Raw genomic sequence first — 27,044 nt, forward strand, 5'->3', positions numbered from 1 at the left:
GACTGTGTATCAAAACAGACAGCCAGGTCCTTATCACAATGCAGAGGGGACTTGCACTTTTCCTGACCCTGAAGAACAAGGGCTGCAGCCAAGCATCAGCTTCCTAAGAGGAAGATGCAGTGCCACGAAATTCCACCCTCAGGAGACCTCACAGTAGCAAAGCCATCACAAGACTGGTGATCTCAGCAGAGATCCCTACTTGGCCCAGGAATGACCACCTGCCAAGAGCCAACCCAAACTTAACAAAAAAGACCAACAGCAAGATTCCCTCGTTCCATATAGAACTTTCTGATCCACAAAGCCCTTTGTGCTATTTGGTTCTTATGACCTTCTGACTATAGACAGATTTTAATGGTCAGAGCCAGCATCCGCATTTAACAGGGCAAACAGGAAACACAGAATCAAAGTGATTTGCCAAAGTCAGAGTGAGAAATCTACAGGATTCCTACTGTACTCGTCTTTCCGACTTTACAATTTCATCTTGTACTTCATGGCACAAAGAAAACCCCAATGAAGTGTTTTTGTTTTGTTTGAAAGAGGAGTAGGGAAGGGGAAAGAGTGTGTGAGGTGCTACACACCAGAATTAGGAACCCGAAAGCTACCACTGTTGAGAACTGCCTTCAAGCGGCTCTTTCCTGTTGAGAGCTATCACAGATTACGCCATCCATACGACCATCTCAAGAATTTTTGGAAGGAAACATCTGGATAATGAATGCTTTCATACTGGGAAACGCATAAACAGCCCCTCCTGGGGCCCTAAAAAGGTGTCCTGAAGAGACTGCATACTGTGTGAAAGTTGCCATCAACACCTGGAACGCGAGAACAGAGGCGCTCTGTGATGCTGAGCGGAGACAGCCTTCTCACTGCTGGTGGCCTTTCCCAACCAGCTCCCCTCTGGAGGCCCCAAGCCCCAGTTCCTAGTTTCTGTTTGGGTTGGGACCCCACATATCAAACACTCACTGCGTGTTAGAGAACCCTTACTGTCCCTAGCACTTCCCTTCAAGGAGCTAGGGAGGTGCTCATCACGCCCACAATGTTATTGGTGAGGGTCCCTCAGCCCTGGGACCCTGAGACCCTACCACAGTTCTAGCCATCTGCATACTCAGCCCTCACTCCCATTCCAGCTTCTGAGGGCCGAGTTCAAGTCCAACCCATCCTGACACAGCCTCTGAGGGTCCTTTAACACAGAAGGAGGTTCTACAGACCCTCTGTAAATACTGGTGGAAAGAACAACATGCAGTCTTTTGCAAATTCAGAATTTAGCAGAGTGAAAAATATTTTTAAAACATCTGTTTACCTTAGTAAGGGAACTAGACTCATAGACTGATGGAGGGAGTATAAACTGGAAATGACCTTTCCAGAGGTAAAATTGGTGAATGTGACAAAAATTAAATACCCTTAGGCCTCCAGTTACACTTCTGAAAATCAATTCTACAGAAATACCCACAAGCAGAAATAAATGCACATGGCTGTTTGCTGCAGAATGTAAGAACAAAATACTTGACACGAGTTAAAAGTATATAAATAGGGGAACAACTGAATACGTTGTGTTACAGTCACATTATAGAACCAGTCAAAAGGTTCTAACCAGTCTAAAAGGTTCAGACTAATGACCTTGGACAAGATCTGTGATGCAAAACGATGTCTAGTAGGATAGCATTTGTGTAGGAAAAGAATTGCTGGTACTATGTAGAGATGTGTATTTTTGTAAGCCAGTGGGAAAAGGGCTAAAGGAATACAAAACAAATTATTGACAATTCTTGTCTCTGAAGAGACAGTTCATTTTTTATTTTCTATATGTTTTTCCTACCAGAGCACATGGTTTCTTTAATAGAATCGTTAAAAAAATCTTTTTAAAGGAAATTTCACGTGCAAACGTGGCACTTTATTATTATTGTTCGTGACAGCACTTGCTGAGGGTCTACTTTGAACCAGGCCTGGTGCCAGCAGCTTTATAGTAATTGCAGGACAGATGGGGAAACTGAGACTGCAACAGGAAGAACAGGTGAGTGAGGTCAGGGGCGGGACTGGGACTTGTCACATGTGCCTTCATCAGAGTCCATGAACGCTGTCCTTCTCGCTCCCTGCTGTTTCCCGGAAGCACCACGTTTGCAGAATTCCTGCATCTCCTACTTAACATTCCCGTGGAACAGGCTTCCAATCAACAGCTTTTGCTTCTGTAACTGTTTTTAAACAATTACCAGTTCGTGTCATGTTTACACATTTGAAGTTTAGGAAATAAGAGTTTAGAGGAGATCATGTTTTGGTTTCTAACACGGAGATGTACATTTTAATTATAACACAGCTCCCAGCTATGCCCTGGTCATCTGGGGAGCCACTCCATGTTTAAAGACACATTAAAGAACTGAGGTTACAGTCTCGGCAACCACAAACAATGAAAGCTTTCCTAAAACACAGCTACAAGGGCAGGCCTGATCACTATTTGGGACCCGTGGTTTCACTGCAAAGGGCCCCCACCCTCTTAGGGGCTTGTTATCTTTTCTTCCAAGTGATGAGTCAAGGTGATAATTCCCTTCAACCAACACTGCTCGGCAAGTGTTGGACCAAAATCAACCTGGGATGTGTGATAGCAAGCAGGCTGCCCTTTTTGGGGGAACAGATACTCAGGGAAGCAGGTCTAGACCTCGACGCCCAGCTGCAAAAAGAGGGTGCCTTCTGAAAGATGGCTCCTTGCCAAAGGTATCAGAAGGGATTACAAGCAGCCTGACAAGTTCTTATCCAGAGGAGTGACACAGGATTCTGGCTCCTCCAACACAAGAAAGGTGCTTCGGGAAGGGGAGTGAGATCCTGACACCATAAATCCACACGGCAAGTGGGCGAGGGTGAAGGTCTGGACACAACAACCTGCTTCACTGGTTCATTCTTTCACTTGCTCGCTCTCCCTACAGAGCCCCTGTATCATTGGTTTATACAGAAATACTGATCAGTCAAGCCCGGTCCTTGTCCTAAAGAAGCTCACAACCTAAAATACAGTCTTCTCTGGGGTTCTGTGTGTCACCTGCTTGAGTACCACCCAGGCGAAGAGGAGAGGCAACAGGGAGCCATCGAAGCCTTCTGAGGAGGCTAAGAGGTGAGCAGAGCCTCAGGTCTGCCCCACCTCACCTTATCCTGTGCCAGGAGGCTGGGCTAGTCAGCCCAGCGGTGTCATTTCCTCAAGTGTTAGATTGCGTTCTCACTGCTGCCTTGCCACTGCATGCAGGGGGGCATGAACTAAACAATGACAACATATTGTATCAACCATGGGTCCTACTGCAAGTGTCATCTGCGGGGTGCCCATGAGCCAGAATCAAATGCTACAGGTGCCAGAGATGGAGACAGGGTCTGGGGAGCACTGTGTGTGTACTTACATGTACAAATATCCACGCATACACATACATGTACACACACATGCACAGTCATGTGCTCACATGCGAGGCCCTCTAGCAGTCTGGCAGTCCCCCACGCCACTCTGGCCAGTAGGTTTTCTCTGCAGAGGTGGGGTGGGGGTGGAGTGCAGAGGTCCAGAGTATTTCCTATCAAGGGCACACGGGGTGAGTGATAGGTGAAGAGACTCTCAATAAAATGACAGGCAGCAGCCCATGTGACAAGAGATATTCTAGGCTTGCTGAAGACTCTTCTTCCTTTTTCCTGGAACAAAATAAGGCTTAGCACTTGCCTTTGGATTAAGTCTTAGGACCCAGTAAATGAGAGCTGGAGTTGGGGGGTGGAGTCAGAAAGAAAGCCTATTTGAGTGTGTAATAAATTCGAAGAAAAAAGAAATTACAGGAAGAAAAATGAACCAAGTTAAAAATAAGGTAGCTCCAACGTTATTGCTAGACAGAAAATATAACCCCTGTTAGGCAGGGAAGCCAAAGTGGTACGAAAGAGAAAATATAAAGTTCCCACCTAAAAATAACTGGCGGACTAACACAGACTCACCGTTGAGAAATATGGAATTTCTGAAATGAGCCCGAGATTGCAGTCTCACTTGGTAGGGAGGGGTTGCCACCATCTGGAATTTAAAGTTCTCTTCCAACTATGAAGCTGGCAATAGAGGACGGAGATCAGCTCGAGAGCATTCCTATCTGTTGGCTCAAAGACTCGCAGAAAACTCAGATAAGCCGGTGGGCAAGAGGCAGAACTTGGGCTGAAGGTCAAAAGCCTGGCAGAGCTCATGGCCAGTTAGACCCTGGGCTCCTTGCAGCTTCCACATCTGTAAAGTGACTCAACACTAGGTGCTGACTGGCCTCGCTTGTTCATTTGTTTACTAAATCACCCCTTTCCATACTGTTCCTTCCTTTCCACATTTTATACTTACATATGGTTGTATAATAGCAACCCAGTATCACAGAGAATAGAAAGCGTCTATGGGATCTGGATGTGACTCTTATATTCAGGCCACTTCCAAGCTGTGTGCCCTGGTGAGTCTTCCAACCTCTCTGAGCCTCCAGCTCCTCAAGAGCCAGAAGATGTCACTCAACCCAATGAGTTACAAGGGAAGAGTACTGCGCATGAAAACAGTATTGTCTTCTGCCTTCCCTGTCTTCTAGTGTGCTTCAAACCTCGACACTCCTGGAATCAATGCAAATGATTAGCCTTCCACTTCCCCCAATAATGCAGGTGTGTGGTGCACGCATGCTCAGTAGTGTCCGACCCTTTGTGATCCCATAGACTGTAGCTCGCCAGCCTTCTCTGTCCATGGGATTTTCCCAGAAAGAATACTGGAATGGGTTGCCATTCCCTTCTCCAGGGGATCTTCCTGACCCAGGGCTCGAACTTTCATCTCCTACATTTCAGGCAGATTCTTTACTGTCTGAGCCACCGAGGAAGCCCAATAATGCAGGTACTAAACTTCATGAGACCGACCAGTTGTACCATTTTGGAACCAGACTCAGCAGTCTTAGGTTCAAGACCTGGTTCTGCCATTTATCAGCTCACAGCCTTTTGGGCTCAACTTGCCCCAGTAGAGCCTCGGCATGCTCTGTTGTGGAGCACGGGAAATATTAATATCAATTCCACGAGCTGCTACAAAATAAAACCAGACAAAGGATATAAAGACAGCCTTATAAACCATAAAACTCTACGCAGACGTTACAGATTAGAGCAGCATATACAGATGTGTGCACACGTACACAGCCTTGTTTCTGCCTGACATCTGGTATAAATGACTCGCCATTCCATCAGTTTACATCCACAAGATGATGTCCCATTTCATTTTTCTTTTGTAATTTCAGCCATGTGCCAGGCCTCTCACTGGTGCTGAACAAACAGAATCAACTTCTACCTCACTATTCAATATTTTCCATTTTTATCCCCCAAAGGAAGACCCCTACCATGTGTGGCAAGATTCTGAAATGACATTATCTGATTCCAGGGTTCGAAACATGACACATATTTTGGCCTGGCACCTATCACCGAACAATTCAGAAACACTCTGGGGAAAGGAGTGCCTTGATGTTACAGAGAAAGGCCCCAGTAACTGGAACCGATGCTTTCTTCCTGAATGTTTCATTAAGTACATCATCTGCTCACGTTTGGCGCTTTTCCACTGGCTAGGAACCTACAAAATCTGATGTGGTATGACAGCTGAGTTGGTGCTGCCAGACAAGCTTCCTCCCTGGCTCGGAAATGGGGGTGGGGGGCGGCGAGAGGGGAAGGAGTTGGGAGGGGTGGGAGTGGCAGCTGTCACGTTACACGCTTGCACTTCAGATTTCTCTCACATCCCGCCAACAGAAGCACCGGCCACATGACCGCTAGGGCTCCACGCTCATCCATCCTGGTGAGACAAAGAGGCCGTGCCTCGCCAGGGATGTCCATGCTCCCGAGGCACTTCTCAACCCTTTCAGGGCAAGCTCTCCTCTGGCGTTTAAACCTGTTGGCCTCTGAGCCCGGTACCTCAACCATCTGCCCACCACTGACTCTGAACAGGCTCTGCAGTTCAGTCTTCCTGTCAACTCAGTGGGCTGGCCACTGCATCCTTCAGCCGGTTTGTAAAAACGCTCCCCTGAAGGCAGTGGTCATGGTGTGTTCTGAGCCTGAGGATCGGCCTCAGCAGGCCTTGGGGATCCTGCTGAGGTGCCTTCAGTTACCTAAGTCCATGTTCTGTCACCCAAGTTCATGAAAATCTCATTCATCCTCAGTCAGAGGAAGATTCCCTCCTCCTGGCCTGCTTTCCTCACTGACAAGGTTGGGGACATTAATAGTGGGAGTGACATTGCGGGGGGGGGGGTGGTGGCAAGGAAGGGGGAACAGAGAAACGGGTGCTTGAATTTTTCTCATCTGCTCTATAAGGAAGGTCGCTGCCATAGGACCCTCCATGGCACTCCCTTACATCTGCCAGAAGGAACAGCTCAAGACCAATTACTCTAAGAGCCAAATCATCATCCCAGACAGACGTTTTCTCAACATCCAACTGGCTCGTGTCCAACAAGTCTATACAATAGGTCAAATCATTCTGTTTCCTGGGGGTTTAATTTGCAACTAATTCCTCTTGCAGGGTTCACCAGAAAGCTCCCACTGTTTGAAACAAGATGTGCCGGGTACTTTATGGAGATTATTCTATGTGGTGGGCAACCTGACATCGCTGTTTTGAAAAATGCCTGAGCTGGAATGACCGCAGCCATTCTGTGTGCCTGCAGCCAGCCATGGTCCACAGGTGGGAGCAGACGCAGGGTGGGCCACCTGTCCACAGGCTTGATTGGCTGGCTCAGTTTTCAGGGGAATCTGAAGCTCACCTCTACTCTCATGCCCTAGAAGAGCTTCCTAGGTTCTTGTCTGCATTGACAGCCTTTGGGCTCAGCTGGGGCTCCCAGCGGAAGTCTGCTAAGGAGGGAGAAGGAACACGTTGGAAGAATAGCCTCGCAGGCTAACTCTGCATGGAGAGTCCCTAACCCAGGCCCCGTGGCCTGGCTGTGTGATTACGTGCATAGGTGCCAAGATGGCAGAAACCTGCTTTAAGGAATTTAATAGTGCAGCAGTTCTTTAAAAAACATACGGCAGGTCAGCTAACACTTAGGTGAGAGTCTGAAACATTCATTTCTACAAACACCAGCTGGCTCCCCATCTTCTGAATGCTGGGCACGTCCAGAATCACAGTTAGCATATGCACTTTGTGTCAGGCCTGCTCCCTACCCCATGCCCCCCACCAATAATCACCTCTCCTTTCAGCTCCCCGAGGCCTTCCAGACCAAGCTGAGCTCATCTTCTTCAAGTGCTGCCCTTGGATACCTCGGGGAGGCATTCTGCCCCTCTGTTGCCTACTCTAGCACTGATGACTCAGCCTATTCACGCGTCAGTCAATCAATGCAAGGCCTCAAGACATTTCTTCCAGTGCTGGTTTTAACTGCCACAGGACTCTGTGTCCCCAACTTCTTATCCTAGACTTAGTTTTCCAACTTGACCTCAGTTTTAGAGCAGAGGCTCAATGGGCTCAATCTGTGTGCCCCAAGGGGCCCACTGACCACCTGGTCCCAGTAGGTGCTCAACTGATACAGGGGAAAGATAAGCTGATGGGTGGGAAGTGGATAAAGGGTGGGTTACAGTTCAGTAACTCCCAACAGTCACTGAGGTAAAGCCCAAACTCCTTTCAGGGGCTCAGAAAGCCTCCTGGGGCCTGGCCATCAAGCACCCGCCAGCTGCCCATCTTCCCACATGCTCTCCACGAGCCTTGAAGCTGCAGCCACACCAGCCACTCGGGACTGCTCTCTTCACTCCCATGGTGGCACAGGCTGTCTCTCCCCCTCCCCCACATAGCACCCACCTCTGAGCTTCCTCAGGGCCCAGCTAAGCACCCATGAAACCACTGGTGGGTCCTCTCCCCCCAGCTGGCTCATCTGTCAAGACTTGGGTCAAGCTTCACCTCTTGGGAAGCCTTTCCTGCCTCTTTCCCTTGGAACCCGAGATATTGTGCCATCTTGGCGAGGACTGCCACCCAATGAAGTGAGGTCCAAGACACGTCGGTGCCTCGCAGGGTCTCATTTATGTCAGTGCTGCAAAATGACTGGTGCAAGGATGAAATGCTCCTGAAGTCCTGCCAGCCCACCCCCACCCCCCGCCACAGCCATCTTTTTATGGCTGACCCTAGAGGCCCAGAGGGCAATGTCTGATGCCACCCTCCTTTGGCCCCTCTAAGGCCCACAACCCCTCAGGATGGTTTCCGCCTGGTATCCATGCACCATAACAAAACCAACAGGGTTAGTAGACAGGGAAGCCATCTTGCCACATTTCGCTGGGGCAGAGCTTTTTTCCCTTGTAAAGTGATGCCCCGCTCACCTGCCTTCTTGTAAAGGGAAACATGTAAAGGGGATTTAGTGTTCCTCTTGCTCTGAGATCTCACCACTATGGTTTCAAGGCACTAGTGACCAGCAGCTGGCTGCTCGGAGGGACGAGGAGGCACAAGGGCCAAGGTCAGACCAGACTGTTACCCCACCAGCCTGGACCTCCAGACCACAAATGGCTCCATAAACTGTAAACTTCCCTGAGCCGCAGACACTCTGGAGACCCGTGATATCTCCCCCGGAGTAAGGCCAACTGTTTTCTGCATCGCCTGTTTTCATATTCAGGAGAATGTGTGCTCCGACAGCCTCAAAATCATTATTTCTCTGCAAATGTTCATTTTTCAGGGACAAACAGGAGCTCTAAGAACCCAACTGATGATTACGTTTGCGGCCATCACACCAACTTCAAAGGCAAGCCTCAGACGCGTGCAGAGGAAAGGCCTGTTTTCGTCCCATTTCGACAAGCTCTTCCCGAGTGCAGGGCCCCATGCTAGACTCTGGGGGACGACTCAGGCCTGGTCCAGGCTGCTGGAGGAAAGAAGGGCTCAGTTGAGACCCAGAGCAAGAACAGGAAAGAGGGAGTAGAAGCACTGTGTGAGTCCTGGCTGGGAGGGGGTGGGGTGGGGGCGGGGCGGCAGGGAGCCAGGGGTGGCTCCTGGGAGAAGGAGATTAAGGTGAGAACTGATGCAGGAGAGCACAGGTGTTGCTTGGAGTCTGGGGTCCCTGGGAGGGGCTGGGTGCAGAGGAAGGCATGGCTTGAGGAAGACCTGGAAAGCCTAGGTCTGTGGGGCTCGGTCAAAGTGTTTTAACAGGGGAGTAACATCATCGGGCCATGTCCAGGAAAATCATCTGGGGACAGCAAGAAGGAGGGATCTGGGAAGGGTGAGCGGGCAGGCTGGCCTGTGGCCCCTCACTTGATCCTCGACAGGTCCCTCCTCTCCCTGAGAGCTCCCCTGATGTGTGCCCTGGGGACACGTGGGACCCAGGAGCTCAAACACTCCTCCACTTTACGGGATGATGTACGTACAAAATGACAACCTTTTAAAATGCATATTTTAAAAGATTTTTTTTTTAAAGTAGGCATGGTGAAATCTGCTCCATTTGGAAGCAGGCCTCTCTGGAAAGACAGCCCCCAGGATCTCTGGTGTGGCTTGAGCTCTGGTTTGCAGGGTGAAACAGGCCGTGCGGAGGTCTGGTGGTGACTGGTGACAGAGAACAAAGGCTGCAGCCCTGCCTGCAGTGCCTGGGAGGGCATCTGTGCGGGGGGTCAAGTGCCGGGGCCAGAGGGCTCTGTGGGATTCCACTGTGTCTTATTGCTGCTACTGCCACCACCAATGGAGATTAGCACTTGAATCTCCTCATGACCAGGTCAGAGCTTTGACTTTAGAGATGGGAAAACTGAGGCCCACAGGGGCAGTGCCTTGCCCATGCTTAAACCAGGAGGCTGTGGAGCTGGAATGAGCTCCAGAGTCCTTCAGCTCACAATCCCCCACCAAACCACAAAATACCCTCTACTCTGGCCCTGTCTAATCCAGTCACTCACAGATTTCTAGCCATAAGGTCACAGCTCTGTGCAACTAACAGGATGAGTCTGCAAGGCTGTTCCCCTGCCACTGACAACTCCCAGAGGAGGGGTTTCTGCTCCTCTCTGCAGCTCCCAGTGCTCAGGACTTGCAAGGAGGGGTGGGGATGTCAGTAAGATGCCAGAATGGATGTCCATGCCCCTGCAGCAGAGGCAGAAAGAGGAGGCAAGAAGTCAAGGCGCACAATGCTGCTGGCAGACCAGACCAGAATGCCAGGAATTGAGACAGACTTCAGGTTAAAGTGAAGCCTCTCAAACCATGGGACCATCTGTCCCAGAGTCATGGAGCCAGCTATTAAAAGGCAGATCCCTGGGTCCCAGAGAGAGCGTATATTGGTGCAAGGCCGGGGAATCTGCATTTGCAACACCCACCTCCCCTGGCTTCCCATGTTGACTATGACACAAACTGACGTTGGAAGGCCCTGAACTCACATCTTCAGGGCGGCCTGCCCCTCATCTTGACCCAGGGTGGCGGGCAGGGTGTTGGACTGACACTCTTCATGTTCCAGAGATCAGCAGAGTTGAGGGGCCTTTTGGCCTCCAGAGGGCATACCTGGGGGCAGAGAGCGTGGGTGGGCGTTCCATGGAGCCTTCCTGTCTCCTGCACGCTCCTGCCCTGGTGGACCTGCTCTGAGGCAAGCAGGATGCTGTCTGCAACATGGGGCTAGCCTGTCATCTGGGGACTCCAGCATGGTTTGTCCTCCAGAGTCACTGCAGGCTGCCCTCATCACACCCCTCTAATGTGCAAGGTACTCTGGACCAGAATGGCTTCTCTTGCCCCCTGAGTGCCCCAGAGCACCAGGGGTGAAGAAGCTCCTGAGAATCACGGAAACTGCACTGTGTGTGCGGAAGCCAGGCTTATGGTCAGGTACCGGCCTCCAGTCCTGGTTTCCTGTGTGTTTTCAGGAAAGTGCCTTAACCTCTCTGAGTATTCATAGCCCCACCTACATAACAGGGATAAACACTACATGTCCTGTCCTGTCTACCTCCCTAGGGTGATATGAGAATCAAAGGAGCAAGGAAATGTTCAGGTCATAAACACAAGGGCTATTGTTATGTGGTTTTTTGCTATTCTTTTTTTAAGCATTAGGAAAAAGGTGTGTTCTTTTCTTCTAATGCTAGAGATCAAGTCAATGCGAGGTAAGTTGGCGTTTTTTTTTTCAGCAGCAGGCTTCCACCTGGCTGGCCACTTTCTCCAGGAAAAGAAGCCAGGGGTCCTTGTAGACAACTCTGAATGAGCCTTTCATAATTCTGAAATCCCAAGTGCGTGTGTGCTGTTTATGTCAGTACTTATAAAGGGAAATGGAACCACCCTTGTCAGGAGAGGAGATAATCGTCCAGTATGTCTCCCTGGCAGAGGCACTGTCGTGTAATTAAAGATGATAATTATAGCTCCGCGTCTAGTGTCAAACCCGGGGCTCTTTCCAGACGCAACTGTGCCTCTCCTCGCGCTGTGTGAGCAAAAACACACAGGCTGTGGATGGGAGGGCCCAGGCAGCCCTGTACCGGAGCCTTGGGCGGCTCCTGTGCAGCCAGTGCTTCAGACGGTGTGACCTGGAAACTTTGTCCAGGACAGCGGGGTCCTCTGCAGTTCAGCCGCACTGCAGGATGAGAACAGGTGTCTGGGGACATGGTCCCCAGACCTAAGAGCAGGAAGGAGGGCCGGCTGGCTCCAGAGGGAACCTGGGTTGGTTCCCTTGGAGGGCACATACTCCCTGGCACACAGAGCTCTCCCCTGGTGTCCACCAACAGAGTCCTCTGAACACTGACTTGAGCACTCAGTCTCCTCCTCTGTCCATGGGATTCTCCAGGCAAGAATACTGTTGTGGGTTCCCATGCCCTGCTCCAGGGATCGAACCTGGGTCTCCTGCATTGCAGGCAGATTATCTGGGCTTCCCAGGTGGTGCTAGTGGTAAAGAACCCGCCCACCAATGCAGGAGACACAGAGACTCAGGTTTGGTTGGTTTAGTTGCATGGAACCTTTGGGCTTCACAGCCTCCCCAGGACCTGGTGCCCACAGCTTGGAGTCCATTGGAAGTAGCGCTTCATCTGAAATCTGCCATCCATTTCTAGCTGACTTTGACCTGAACTCTGTGTGGTGTTATTGGAGACCGAGGTGACTCCTTGGTCTCAGCCTCAGAAAGAGAGTCTGCCCTTCTCCTGGGAATGTTCAGGACTGAGGCAGGGTAAGGGGCTGGGGCCCAGAGGGCAGCCGGGAACTTTCCATTTGCACTGGGAGCTTCGGGATTTACAGCAAATCTTTGTCCAGATGAAAATTAGTTTCAAGTCTAGGGGGTACACAGGCTGCGTGTATTAATAACAAACAAACCCTTCCTCCTAATTTCTGGGTGCAAATTATGAAAATCATAAAAACATCGCCTAGTTTCCTTTGAGGCTCAATTCAACAAGATTCCTTTGCATGAAAGCCTAGGCAAAGCTTTGGTAGAGGTGGGTTGCTGAGCTGGGGTAGAGGTGGGTTGAAGGCGGGGTAGAGGTTGGGGAGCCAAGAGCTGGGGCGACTGCCTTGGGTGGGTGTCTTTCACAATTCAGAGGCCTCCCTGCTGCCTGTGGGTCAGTCCTGCAGCTCCTCCTTCCAGGCCTCCCTGGCGCAGGGCTCAGCCACGTCCCCGCTGCCTCTGCTCCCACCACGCTTCTCAGCCCAGCCACCAGGTAGGGGAGTCTGTCCTAACCCATGCCACCCCCCAGCCCCAGCAGACCAGTCCATGCCCTCCTCTGCAGTCACCAGGAACGCACTTCTATGCCCACATCTGACATCCTCAACCCCTGACGCAGTTCCATGGCACGGGCCACCTCCCCCTGGAATGGTCTTCCAGGGGGCAGGCCCAGGTGCGTCCAAACTGCCAGCACTACAGGAGCTCCACAGGTGCTGGGCAAAACCCTCTCCTCAGCTCTACCCTGAAGGGTGGGGCTGCCCCTGCTCTACTTTATCGGGGCTGACACCACCAGCCCTACCCTCCAACCAACCCTCCCCCTCCCCTCATGAGCAGCTGGGCCGGCACTAACTCTTTTCCTAGCAGACTGTCCGCAGAAGCAGCTCTGAGCTAGGGAGTGGGAATAAAGCCCTGGAAGAGGCCAGGGAAGGCGGGGGCGGGGCTGGGGGGGTGGGGGTTGGAGTCGTCCACTGGCTGTTTTTCAGTTCTGCTCGCTTGCGCGGTTGTGTCTGGAGCACTGCATCTCCCGCTTTCAGCTTTCGGCTCCTTGTCACTGAGCGGGGTGGGAACGGACCCCCACAGATCCATCCAGTCTGACCTGACAACTGTCCATCCCTCTCCATCAGTCTCAGCCCAGGGTCCTCCCCCTGCCCCCCACCCCTGCCTGGCCTCTGGAACACAACTCCCAGGATGCCAGAAATCTCCCTCACGGCCCCTGGTAGTTACTCAAGGTTTTGTTTCTGGGCTTCCTAGCCAGTAAAATGGAAACAGCCCCAGGTACTGCCTCCCTGGGCCTTAGACAGGGTGAGGAGGGTGCTCTGCAGGACAAGGTTCCTGATGGAAGGCTGACCGGTCAGTTCTGAATTAGAAAGAAGCTGGTGGGTGGGATGGGAGGGCTTCAGGGGAGGGCGACCCTGAGCTGGCAGGCTGGGCTGGAGTCAGAAGGTGAGGCAGAGCGTGAGCAAAGCACCGAGTTAGAGTTGGAGCCCAGTGAAGAAAAGACAGACAGGAGCAGACTCTCCCCCACCTGGCACTGTGCCAGGCCCGCTGGCTGGCAGGGTCGGGTGGGTGAGGCCAAAGATGTCCCTGCTTCGGCAAGCAGGATGCTGGTGCTGAAGAAAGGTGTGAGGAAGGCTGGTCATGTGAGGGAAACCAGGGTTCAGACACTTGGGTGCCCAGCTAGACAGGGAGGGAGAGGGGCAGCTGGTGACACCCTGAGCCAAGGGCAGTGCAGACTGAAAGGGCTCCCAATCTGGAGGGCACTGCGGTCGGGGCCTGGGGACACAAGTGTCTGTGCTGGTCCCTGCATGGAGACCCAAGGCCTGGGAGTGAACCCACAGAGGCACAGGCAGTGGGCTGAGCCCGGGACTCAGTGACCAGGACCAAGGGGTGAGCTGGCCAGGGCGTGAGACCCAGCTCTGGACCTGGAAGCCTATAACCTTGGAGGGAGCGTTTACCAATTGTTTCACAACATTCCACGCGAACCAGCACATTCTGACCTGGGGACATTCTTCAACAGAAAGTTCCAGGCCAGTATCTCAAGCACTGGGTGCCAATAGTCTGACAGCAAGGCTTCCAAGCCCTGTGGTCCCTGTGGTCCCTGCCCTCCAGGGGCCCCCAACCCAGCAGATAAATTACAAAGCAATGTGTTAAGCTCTGTATCAGCGAGATTGCACAGAGTGATTGTGGAGCCCACGGAGGGGCTCGGGCCCCGGGAGGTGACCCCTTCTCCAGTACATCACTTTTCAGGCCGCCAGGTACAATTAGAAGCATGCAGTCTGGAAGGGAGGGAAATGAGACATCTTATTTATTTGTGCTCACACTGCCAGTTTCAGAAAAGGACCAAAAAGGAGGCAAAGTACCATGAAAACACACAGACCAAGCTAGGTGAGAGCTGAAAGGCAGGCTTCCCCAGGAGGAGAAGAGTGACGAGGTGGAGGAGGAATAGATCTCAGGCACCTGCCAAGCTGTCCCACAGACAGAAAGGTTGCATCAAAAAAAAATGGAAACCCACTGTTACTCAGCATCCTTCCCTCCAGCGGCCAGGCACTCACCCCGCAGGGAGAGGGGGCCTGGAATTGGGCACAATTCCAGGGAGCTTCCATGACTCAGCTTTCCCATCTGCAAGATGGAAATAATGGCACTGCTTCCTCCCGGGTGCCTTAAGGAGATTCTCGGCATAAACTGTAAAAGAGCCCTTTAAATACAGCACTCTGTCATTGTTACAAACTTGCAGAAAGCCAAGCTGAGCCCTAGTTAGAGGAGGGTATGAATTAATTAGTCAAATAATAGGGTGTCAGGGCAAATCACTAATCTCCCTCTTCAGGCTTCTGGAGGGGCAGAAGCTCCGGTGGGCAGTCTCCTTGGGTAGGCCCTGTCAAGCAGCTCCAAACACATGGAACGCAAAGGTGCCACGTCTGAACCCACCAAATCCTCCCCCGAGAAACTTCCTCCCCTTCTCGGATATGACAGGCCCCATTGGGTAACTGACACGCTCATCCTCCCACTCCCTAGGATCACAGCTCCTCCCTCCCTCTCAGCCACTGCACCCGACGGGCAGGCTCTTCTATCCCATCCACCTGCTCCCACCCACAGTACCCCACAGCTCCCGCCCTGGCTCCGGCCTCAGCCCCCTGGCCTGGATGACTGTCGCAGCCACAGGACCAAAGAACCAGTCGCCCTGCCTCTTGCTTCTCTTTGCTCTAATCCATCCTACACCCCCAGGCGGTGTGACTTCCTAAACAGCTTCCTAACCTGCCCAGGATGGGTGGTGTTTCCCCACAGCCTCCGTGCTCTGCCCACACCCGAGATACGCTGCTGGGTGGATAGGGGATGCAGGAGCTTTGCTGCCAGCTGCCCGGCGTCTACTTCCGGATAGCATTCCCATCAGTCTCCGTGCCTTCAGATCTTTTAATGTCTCTCGGGAATTCAAAAGGGCAAGAGGCAGGGGTGGGGAGGTGAGCTCCTTAATTTCACATTCCCATTCCTTCATTTCCACCTTTGGGAGGATGCCCGTTTCTCTCACAGCTGCCAGGAGACAGAGAGGAATTAGGTGCTGCGTTCCTGGGGTCTGGAACCTCACACCTATGAGGCTGGTGCCAGCACACAGGATGGGGCTTGCTGCTCTGGGAAAATTCATGACATCCCCTAGAGTTTGTGCTCCTGCCCTGAGGCCAAGAAGAGAGAGGAACACAGCAGCCAGCCCCTGAGCCAGACCTGTGCCCTTCTAACCCCAAAGACAGCACTGAGACCATCCTGCCTCCTGAAGGTGGCCAGGGCTCTGGGGACAAGTCTCCATTCTGCCCTTGACTTTGAGAAAGCCATTGAGCTGCAGTGCCCAGAGGCCGCAGAGTGTCTGTGAAACAGACCTCCCAGGACCAGAGTTCCCAGAAATGAGTTTATGGGAATCACGGTTATGTAACACTCCCCTTTGATCCTGCACCCAGAGCGAAAGCTTCACAAGAACAGGGACTCGGCTTGTTCACTGCTCAACCCCTAGAGCACAGAACGGTGCCAACGCATAGTGGATGCCTGCAAACATCCATCCAATGAACACACGCATTGCACATGGCTCCCTGACTCAGCCCTTGTGACTTCAGACAGCGGTTTCTCGGCAAAATAGAAAAAGTTGTTTATAGCAAGTAGCTGTTTACTGTTTGCTTTCTTTTCATTCATTGATTCTTCACCTAGACTTGTTCCTGGGCTCATTCATTCACCTGGCAAATAGGCACCGGGCCCAGAGGAGATGTGAGGATGGCTAACACCCAGTCCTCACCTTGAAAGAGCTCTCAGCCAGGGAGGGAGCAGAGGGAGGAGGCACCACCAGAGACCCCCGGGCGCCCCGCAGCACGGACACAGAACTGATCTCCAGGACAGAACAAGGAACCAAGCGTCTCCTGCCCGACTCCCACCCAAGGTCAAGCCAGCTCCTTCTCTGCCTCCCCACCAACTCAGCAACTGGTTAAACTGGGACTTCCAGATCTGTCACCCTTCAAGGAGGATGTGATGTCTCTGGGCTCCTGAGGGGGCCCCAGCATGTCTGTCACCCAGCCCCTGGTCCCTGGAATTAATTAACAGCCTTACACGTTCAATGACTATTTACTGAGTCCCGACTTTGTGCCACATACAACTTTAGCTACTGAGGTTACAGCAGGAACATAGCGGACATTTCTGCCCTTGTGAAACCCACATCTTAGTGGCAGACAGACTATAAATGGATGAAGTGTGTTAAACAGTGAGCGGAGTTAAGGAACAAAGTCAAGCAGAGAAGGAGAGGCAAGAGATGTTGCAGATGGGTTGAAATTTAAGGTAAGTGGCCAGGGAAGGCCTCAACGGGAAGAGAGTTTCAAGTCAAGATGTCAAATGTGGCTCTGCTTAGCAGCCCCTCGCCGTGCAGCCCACCCTGGTCTTCAGGAGCTCTTCCCACCCCTTCCTCTCTTCTCTTTTCAGTGTTTTCTTTTCAGTACTACAGCACCAGTGTTTGAGTCCTTGTCAAGCTCCCCATGCGACCAGGGGCCCCTGGAGGGCAGGGGCTGGGGTCTGGCACACAGCAGGAACGCCATCAGTGACTGTCGGCTGTCCATGGCCTGTCCCAGTCCTGTCGCAACTTTCCTGAAAAGCTGAACATGCTCAATGTCAAGGGTCGAAAGGGTAAGGGGCACGCAGGGTAAGAGAAGAGGAAGTGACTGCCAGTGTGGGCCTGCTGGTCACCATGGGAACCTGGACTTCCTGCTGTCCTCAGCAGCTCCTCTCCCCACCCGGCCTTCCCAGTCCTGGAGCTCAGCAGGTAAGCACCACTGGGTGTGTGTGAGCTGTGCTGTTTCTCAAGAACATGAAAGTCATTGGGTGACTAATCCAAAATCTATTTACACTTGATTATCTCCTTCCTGTCTGGTAGGTAAGTCATTCGGGTAAATGATAGACCAGCCAGCGAACTCTGCACAGTCCATGACCAAGCCTTCTATCTGTCAGGCAGGAGAGTGCCTGGGCAGGTTTCCAAACATTTCAAAACCAGGGCAGGAGCCCTGTGTTAGAAGTCGGGAGACCTGCTCTGTGGCTTGTGGCTGTGTGACTCTGGCCAGCTTGTGCCCCTCTCTGGGCCCCACGTGGAAAGAGGATGCTCAGCAGAAAGACTGCTCTTTAAGGGCAGCTCCACCTGCCATCCCCCAGCCATTGGAGACCTGTGACCCTCCCCCTCCCCAGGACAGGCTGGAGCCTGAGGCAACTAGGAGAGCAGGCAGGCTGGAAAGGAGCATGGGGCTTGTACAGGGTGAGGGGAATGAAGGGTGTGGAGTCTGTTCGGATAGCTGGGCTGTGGAGGAGGCCAGGTGAGAAGGAGAGACAAGTGCACAGATATCCTGGGAGCGGGGACCACGGGTGCTGCAGAGCTAGGAAGAGCCAGGCTCAGGAGCCCAGACAGAAAGGCCCTTTTCTTGCCCACTACTAAAAGGACAGGAAAATAGTGGCTATTACATAGAGAATAGATAAACAACAAGGTCCTACTGTATAGCGCAGGGAACTGTATTCACTACCTTGTGATAAACCATAATGGAAAAGAATATTTAAAAAAGAATGTATAGGTGTGTATAACTGAATCACTTTGCTGTGCAGCAGAACTTAACACATTGTAAATCAGCTATACTTCAATTAAAAAAAAAAAAAGGATTGCCTCAAGTGAGAGGGCAGGGACAACAGTGAACATATAAGGAGGGCAGAAATCTCGGGCAGGAGGCGGCCCCTCTCTCTGAACGCCAGGCAAGACTTAGAGGGCACCTTCTCTGAGAAGCATTTGCCAGTGTCTGGGGATTTCATTCTGGGATTCAAGAATAGCAGCTCCAGGAATGGCATCTGGAGGTGGCCGTCATGAGGGTGCAGACTTGAAGCTCCTGGGACGGTGCCATGCCAGCTCTTCTTCACAACCTGGCAAGACCTGGGCTGCTGCTAATGAGGGGGGCAGTGGCGGCGGGGTGGGGTGGGGGTGTCAGGCCTGTCCAGAGAAACCCAATGTGACCACAGAGGCAAGAAACCTAAGGGTTTATAACGACCCTCCTCGAGCCCAGGGAAGAAGGCAGAATCTGGTTTTTCAGATGAGGCAACTGAGGCCCAGAGAGGGGAAGCAACCTGCCTCAGGTCACACAGTAGACCAGAGCAGAGCCAGGGCTGGAGTCCACATTCCTGCCTCCTTCCTCCAGAAACAGGCCACCACTGGAACACTGAGACTTGAAAGTGGTACACAACCACCATTCTCTCAGAAAGCACATTGCCAGTAGAGGAGGCAATGCCAGAGGATAAGAAGATATGAAAGGATGCCCCCACCCGCACCTCCACCTTTAAAATCAGTGGCCTCCCTGGCAGTCCCGGGGCCAGACTCCCACACTTCCATGGCAGGGGGCACAGATTCCATCCCTGGTCCGGAATGCCATGGCCCAAAACAACAGCAATCAAATCAAATCAGTAACTGGCTTTACCTGGACAGTGCCCATGAGCACATGGAGTTTAAAAGAGCACAAGGCAAGTCGTGAGCACCAGGGCTCTGTGTGAAATGGTTTTCTTTTAATTTCCTCTTATTATGCTATAAAGTTGATTTTATAATAAAAACATGCTAAGGACTTTTTAATGTATAATTGCTTACATAGTAAAAATTATATGAAATGCTTGCAGCTAATGCTTATATGATTCATCCTGTGAGATGACACTTTGAACAATTTTATATAGGATGGGGGGTGGGTGGGGGGAGTAACAGTTCAAAATGAGGCCTAAGTAACTATAAAATTCCCAGTTATTTTTGCAGACCCTCTGGGAGTCCAGGACAGATGTGAGTGCATTTTAGCTAAAGGCAGGGGCTCTAGGGTGCTGCTTTTCCTGGTTCTGTTGCTTCCTTAACCTTTCTGAGACTTAGTGTTCTCATCTGTAAAATGGGGATGATAGTAGTACTTAAACCTCATAGGTTCCTTGGGAGGGCTAAATGAGCGCATCAGGGAAAGGGTTTGGAGCAGTGCCTGACACAGAGGAAAGCCCTCTAAAAACACAAACTACCACCTTCCTTGTCACCACCATCACCGTGGGCACCTCTGGGAATTCCTGGGGTTGAAGGCCTGGGAGGAAGGATCCCAGGTGAGAAATATTCTGTGCCTTTAGGCTAACAAGGGCCTGATGCTCTGATCCGCCTTTACATGCTCTTGCCCCATGCTTTTCCTATCAGGATCCTATCAGAAGCCTCATCTCCTGCCACTCCTCTCGGGCAGAGAGTTCCCACACCTCCATGCGTTTGTTCAAGCTCTTCCCTCTGCCTGGCTGCCAGGCCCAGCTCCCACACCCACCACTCTCACCTCCCACCCAACTGGGATGGCCCAACCGGAAGCTGCTGTCTCTGCTCTGAACTCCTGGAGGTTTACTGCTCACCTCCACACACCAACCAGCCCCCGGGTCCATGTCTGTCTCCGTGCTTCTCTGATATCCCAGAGGCAGAAGCAGTATTTGCCTAGGCTGCATGGTCCAGATGCCAGCACGGCAGGGCTTGGCAAGGGCTCCGGATACCAAGGGTACTGCCGAGGACCTGGGAACCAGCTGCTCCAGCGTCCTGCTCGTTTGGCCACCCACCTCCAAATGGGTTGGAGTTAGAAATGCAACTTGCTCCAGCATTCTTGCCTGGGAAATCCCATAACAGAGAAGCTTGGCTGGCTACGGTCCATAGCATTGCAGAATCGGACATGACTGAGCAACTGAGTATGCATGCATGCACTCCAAATGGGCAGGACCCCTATGCGGACTGGTCAGAGAATTCAGCAGCACAGAAAACCGCGTGAAGGACCAAACAGGCCCTCTGCCCCCAATATCAACAATCTCAAACACAAGTACGAAGTTTGTTCCTCCACCCAAGACTCACATCAGTGTTACATGCCTTGTTTTACAATGCGACCCCCAACATGCTAAGCACCCTGGCCCACACAGTCACCCCAGTGGGTCTGACTCAGCCCAACAGCCTTCCCTCTGCATCAGTAGGTGTCTCTGTGCATCTGGAGCTCTCAATTCCCAGCATCAAGCCTCAGGGAAGAAGGAGTGAACGGGCTGCAAAGCAGGGCTTTGGAGAGAGGTGGCCTGATTCTACCAGCTCAGTGGGAGCTGGGGGACACTAAAGGGGCAGGATGGACATCAAGAAGTGGTATGATCCTTCCTCTTCTGTGCATGCATGGAAAAGGTCAAAACCAGAACCTGACCTCAAGGGATGGGCCAAGGAAGAAGGAAAGGGGAACCAGGACTGAACAGCTGCTGTGAGTTAGGCTGGCACTGAGAAAGGAAGCTGCCATCCCTAACCAGATCCTCTCCTATTCAGAGCTGGTCTCCAGTGCTCCCTTTGTGGGACTGGTCCAAGGTGTCTAATGACAGGGCAGGGCACAGTGAATCAGGACACCCTGGAGCTCAGGCCTGGCACAGACCTAAGAGTAGCTTGAATCAGCCACACATTTGAGACTTCACTACTTTTGTGTCATCTCCCAGTGCTGGTTGTCTTGCCTCTGCTTGGATGCGTCTAGGGATGGGCAACTCAGTACTCCACAAAGTAGCTTCATATTTAACCAGAATGTTTAAAAAAATCTCAAAAGGACCATGACCTTTTTGAGCTTCAGTTTCCCCACCTATAAAAAGGAAAGCTGGGGCTGGGTCACTAGCTTTCCAACTGGGTTCCATAGAGCCCTAGGTGTTAACTCCTTAACACCTAGGTGTTATCTCCAGAGCTGCTGTTGGGGTGAGAGTGGTGATCAGGACAAAAAGTGAGGTCCAGGCATACATGGGTTCTGAGGCTCCATGGAGACCTGAGCCTCCATTTTGGAGCCACAACCTAAATCCTGTGGATGACACTAAGAGGAGCCAATGGGAGAGAGTAAGCTGAAGCAGACCAGAGGGAAGTGGGTGAGAGGAGCCCCTGGAAAAACTGACATGTTTCTCCACGCACTCCATCCTAGCTACAGCCAATGGGGTGGCCTGAGTTCTCTGTTCACCAAATCATACCTCCCACAAGCTCTCTACCACTTGCTGCACAGTGCCAAGACTGTAGAGAACAAAACCTTGCCAGTTAATCATAGGCCCCCTACTCCACATGGGCCATGATGAGGAGGCTGAAAATCAAGTTGGACAGACCATGGGAAGAAGTCCTATGTAGCTGTTAAACAGGGTGTTGGCAGACAGCACCCCCAACTGACTACCTGGCTATGTTGCCTTGGAGCAATTACTAAATATCTCTATGCCTTAGTTTATCAGGGCAATGGGCACCTACACTTCAAAGAGTAATGGTGAAGATCTGGCGAGAATTCACACCAAGTGCTGTAAACAAGTATGAGAGAGCTTGGCAATGGCCTCCACTGCTGCTGCTGTTATTACTGACCTATCCTTCCTTAAACCGGGAAAAACAAGAGCCACAGAATGTGCTACCCAGGGTCAAAACAGCTAGTTCACAGCCAAAAGCAGCTACAAGTACTACTTACTGTCCACTCTAAGGCACCTGCTTCTCAGTGAGAAACTGAGGCCCACTTGGTGGCAAGTGACCATCCCAGACCTGCTTGACATCAGCCTGGTCTCTTTTCAGACCAGTATAGAGAGGCACGCCATCTCAGGCACAGAGGCCGTGCTCATCCCAGGAGCATTAGTCTTACATACCAAAGAGACCTGCCCCGTTACTAGAAGCTACATGCACTCACACACATAAATGTTACAGCACCAAAAAGAGAAAGGCCACCCTAAAAGGCTGAACGTAAGCTTGTTCTGTGCCGCCCCTTGCTCGGCTGCCCTCCCTGGCACCCACCTCTGTCACCTCCCCTCGCATCCGAGCTTCACGGCAGCTCAGTGAGCTACTTCCTGGAACACTTATGCGGTGCTGGCTAACCCAGCCCCCAGCCCCGCCATCAGTCACTGCGGCGATGGTGATGTTACACACGAAGAATTCCAAGTCAAAGAGAGCCGCTGCAAGGTCATTACACCCAGAAAATGTCCAATTTAATCACCTATTTCCTTAAAAACATAAAAACGTGGGTAAATTTGAGCATAGTCTCCAAGGTACAAAGAAAGCACGGAGCAGAAAATAGAAGGCTGCTCCTTTGGAGAGAGAATGCCTGAGATCTGAACAGGTTTCTGGTAAACTCAAACTGCCCTGCGTTGGGCCTGGCCCCTGTGGGTGTGTCTCATTAAAAAGCCAAAGTCCCTCAGGACAGTTCCACCCGGCAAATCAGCTCCTCACCGCTGCAGTCCACGGCAGCACCCAGGAGGAGCCCGGCTCCACTCCAAAGACGCTGAGCAATTGCAGACTCTCCCCAAAGTCTGGCTCGCCACAGATGCTCCCACCCACCCCTGTCAGCTCCCCGCCCCCATGTTCTGAAGATGCAAGTCTGGATCTGTAATGCCTTCTCCCTTTTTTGCTGGTGGGACCCCAGGGAAGTGACTTGTCCAGAGTTTCCATCACCTGTGAAATGAGACAATACCTCCTTTGCAAGGACATGGTGAGGCTTAATGAGCATGTATGTCAGAGTGCCCACAGAGGCTGCTCTGCCAAGAGAGACCAGGAAGATGGGAGAGGGCCTAAAGGTGGCCCTCAGGAGTCTGACCAGTTGCTTCCTGCCTCAGCCCTTCACAAAGCAGCCAGGTGTTCTGGAGCCTACACAGGTAGCCAGAGTATTGCTTTCTGTGAGCAGGGAAGAACATGAGGCAGAGTCCTGGAAGCAGGGCCTGGACTCATACCCAAACTCTTCAGCAATTATCCTAGAGGGTCTCCGCATCCTGAGAGCAAACATTCAACACAGGCCCAGCGTGTGCTAAGAGCTCAGTAACTGGTGCTTCCTTTCCCTTTCTCCTCCTCCTCCTCCTCCTCCTTCTTCTCTTCAATATGTTCTTTTATTTTTTATTTTACTTTTTGGCCACACCAGATGCAGGATCTTAGTTTCCCAATCAGCAGAAGCACAGAGTCTTAACCATTGGACTGCCAGGGAAGTCCCTCCCTTCCTCCTTTAAATTCAGAAGGAATCAGGAGAACGTGCTCAAAAACATGAACACCAAATAAACAATAAGAGGGTCACAGAAGGAGGTACCTGAACCCCAAACCCTGAGACATACAGGGCACCAACTCAACAGGCTCAGAATTCAAGGCCACCATTCAGGAAGATGATCCAGGCAGGGAAGAACACTTGTGGGTTGGCCTGCTCTGCCCCTGCTCACATCACTGTCTTGCTCAGTCAGAGCAGGCCAACCCACAAGTGTTCTTCCATGCCTGGACCATCCTCCTGAGCAAGGGGGATCCTCATAGAGGGGTTCTCCCCTGCTTGTGATCTCCCTACCACCCACCCATGCCTGGGGTCTGTCAAGATGGCTGCTATCTGATATCTGTTCATTCTTTAAAGATGCTCTGGAGCTTCCCTGGTGATCCAATGGCTATGATTCTGTGCTCCTCAAGGCAGACGGCCGGCCCAGTTCGATCCTTGGTCTGGGAACTAGATCCCACATGCTGCAACTAAGGATCTCGCATACTGCAACAAAGACGGAAGATCCTGCATGCCACAATTAAGACCCAGTGCAGCCAAATAAATTTTTTTTAAGATGTTCCAAGTATTATTCTGGTGAAAACAGACCCCCCAGGATACCACATACCCGGCCACATTCTCCTGGGCCCCACACTGCTGCTCTGACCGGTTTCATCATCAAGGGCCAATAGGAAAACAGTTATAGGAGAAAAGTCTCTGTGTTTCCTATAAACCTGCCACAAAGACCATGGTGCTTTAAGCTGCTTCCTGTCCTAAAACAAAGATTTTCTTGGATGGGGGCAGGGATAACTTTGTCCTTAAAGACCTAGCCTGCCCCCTTCTACTAAGTAATAAAAGCAAGGTAACCCTGCCTGTTTCTCTTATTGCCCTGGTTGCTAGGAAGCTCCAAGCTTTCCATCTCAAAAGCTGTATCTTTTTTTAATTAGAAATTCCTAAGAGAAACTCCCCTCACCTCCCCACTTACTTCTTAGTCCCTCTCTTGATGAACTGAATTTAGTACCCTACTATCTCTGGACAATCACTGTGCCCTGCCGGGTTCTTCCTGAGGTCAGTGAAACCTGAACAGATAATCTGTGGTAAAGATTCAACACACTGCCATCCCCCCAACCACCACCTCCAAAGTACACACCTTCCCCTGCAGAGGCTGCGGATGACCACGTGACCCATCCACCTCCCTGCGGAGTTGCAAGTGCCTGTGCTTACCAGTCATGATCCTCTGGGCCTCATAGGGCTCCATGTAGCCTGTGCTCTCTCCCTTTCCTGCTTTGCTTTTGAGATCATTCTTGGCATCAAAGGGATCCGAGTAGTCATCAGCGATGGTCACCTGTAGGGAAGATGGCAAGGGTGTGAGTCCACTTGGAGCTTTCTACTTCACTTCTGTTCACAGCCAGGCTTTGCTCCAACAAATATAAACTGAGTCTGTGCCAGGTGGGCAAGGAAGGGGAGGTGGAGGCAGGAGTCTGAACTGGTGCCCACCAGCAGGGAGCTCTGATTCTTGCAGGGGTAACAGGGAACCCACGCTGCCGTGCTCCATCCTAAGGGAGGTTCCTGGGCCTGCACAGGCAGGATGGCTGCTCCAGGCACAGTGAAGTGAGAACAGAAGCACAGAGGCAAGAACCTGGAGGGCGTCTTCAGGGGATGTGACTTGCTTAGTGTAATGGAATGAATGGAAAGGGAGGAAAGTTGGAAAGGAGCTCGCAGAAAGCCCAGAAATGCTGACATGCTCCTGGTATTGGCTGAGGCATAGAAGAGTTTGTCTCGAGATAATTATGTCCAGCGTTCCACTTTCCCAAATCTGGAACACAACCATGCCTTGGGTAATCAGACAACAATTCGGTGAGATCAACGCTCTGCAAAGATGACTGAGGCCCCAGCCAGGCCCAGTGGAAAACACAAGAGCAGCTCGGGGATGGCCAGACAGACTGCTAAGGGCAGCAAGGGCCTTGGAAGCCACACATCAGAAGACTCTCCTGTGACAGATGCGGAAACTGAGGTCTAAAGCGGGCGGGGGCTGAACCGAGACCCTTGGCTGGCTCCTCTGCCTCCTTCCTGGACTCCTCATTTGTCTGTATTCCAGAAAACAACAAAAGTTCCACAACAAACAGCAGTCACCTGGGGCTAGGTGGTGGGAGCAGCCAAGGGAGTCCCCTGAGACCATAAAAAAAATCTGAGTTTTGAATACTTCAAAGCTTTCTCTTTTCCCAGGAGAAAGGTAAAAATTCCCAGTTGCAGGCTAAGAGCAAACACAGCAACTTTTCCTCTCATTGGAGGTGCCCCTCGGGGCACCCTCACCAGCGAGGAAAGCACAGGTCCCGTTTCAACGCACCCTCGCTCCACCAAAACTCACTGTGACTTGGGCTCCTTTGGTCCCACATCTGGCAAAGGGGGCAAGTCCTCAGCTTCCCAGCCAGGGCCACCCAGCTGCCTCTTTTGGGAGGAGGGGGGCAGGTTAGCCTGTCTCTCAACCCTTGGGGTTTCATGAATTGTTATTTAAATTGTAGGTTTAATTAGAAACCACAGGAGCCTCCATTCTCACCCAGCTCCTGGAATGTAAGGCATTTGAGGGGCCTATAAACCCAGGGGAAGGGAAAAACCCCCCTTTGTCTGCCGGTTAAGTGGCAGTTTGTGGCAGCAGCCCTGGTCGGGTGAGCAGAGTGACCTCCAGCTGCCCGGAATGTGATGCCCACGTTAGGACCGTGGGCAGCTGCCCTGTCACCAGCGTGCTGCCAGGAGGGCTGGCGGGAGGCATCGCACACAGCAGTCACTGCTCCCTGAACAAGGGCAGGCTTATCCGTGAAAGACCCAGGGCTGGAGCACCGTCTGAGCATGTGCGGCGCCCGCTGCCACCGCTCCGAAGCGGCTGTGGGTCAGGCTGTAGTCCCAGTGGAGGCGCTTCCAGATGCTGACATTGTAATCGTGGCCTTTCTGGGGACTCCCTGAGCTCAAATGACACCCGGCAGGGAGAGATTGGGGAGAGGAGCGGTAGGGCCTTTCATGTCTTCCGTATGATATTTCTACTCTACCATTTGCAGAACACATTAGGGAGAAAATTAGACACGTGAACCACTGTCCCTCAGAACAGCTCAGATGCAGATCTGGGGTGCACAGGGTTTTGTGTCTCAGAGTTCAAGGGGCCAGAAGTCCAATGGAGAAAATGATGAACCTGCTGTGGATGACATGTAATTTCATTTCTCTCGTCCTCGCCTTCCTTGCAGTCTCTTTTCTTCATGAACACCCTCCGACTATTCTGCAACAAGGAAGGGAGCAAATATTTCCCCAAGAGAACAAAATCACTTTGGGGGGATTAGCTGGGGAGGGTGCTGGGCTGCATAATCTAGAAATCAACATTCCAGCTCCTCCCGGAAGTGCTCAGTAATTTGCAAACACGGAAGCAAGCAGGATACAAACCAAATCTTTGTTCGCCCTGGGACGGGAGCTCTGGGAGGCCTTCGGTTCAGCAGGCGCTATCTGTATTTTCTAATTAAAATGAGAT

General features: G+C 51.8%; 1 protein-coding gene across 1 annotated transcript in view; it reads right to left on the reverse strand.

Moving 5' to 3' along the window:
- SHB (SH2 domain containing adaptor protein B) overlaps positions 1 to 27,044 on the reverse strand; it is a 134,151-nt gene that overhangs the window by 59,453 nt on the left and 47,654 nt on the right. The window contains 1 exon segment of the mRNA XM_052645214.1: positions 24,755 to 24,875. Within this exon segment, the coding sequence (XP_052501174.1) occupies positions 24,755 to 24,875 (121 nt within the window).

This window comes from Budorcas taxicolor, chromosome 8, assembly GCF_023091745.1.
Source record: "Budorcas taxicolor isolate Tak-1 chromosome 8, Takin1.1, whole genome shotgun sequence".
NCBI lineage: Eukaryota > Metazoa > Chordata > Mammalia > Artiodactyla > Bovidae > Budorcas > Budorcas taxicolor.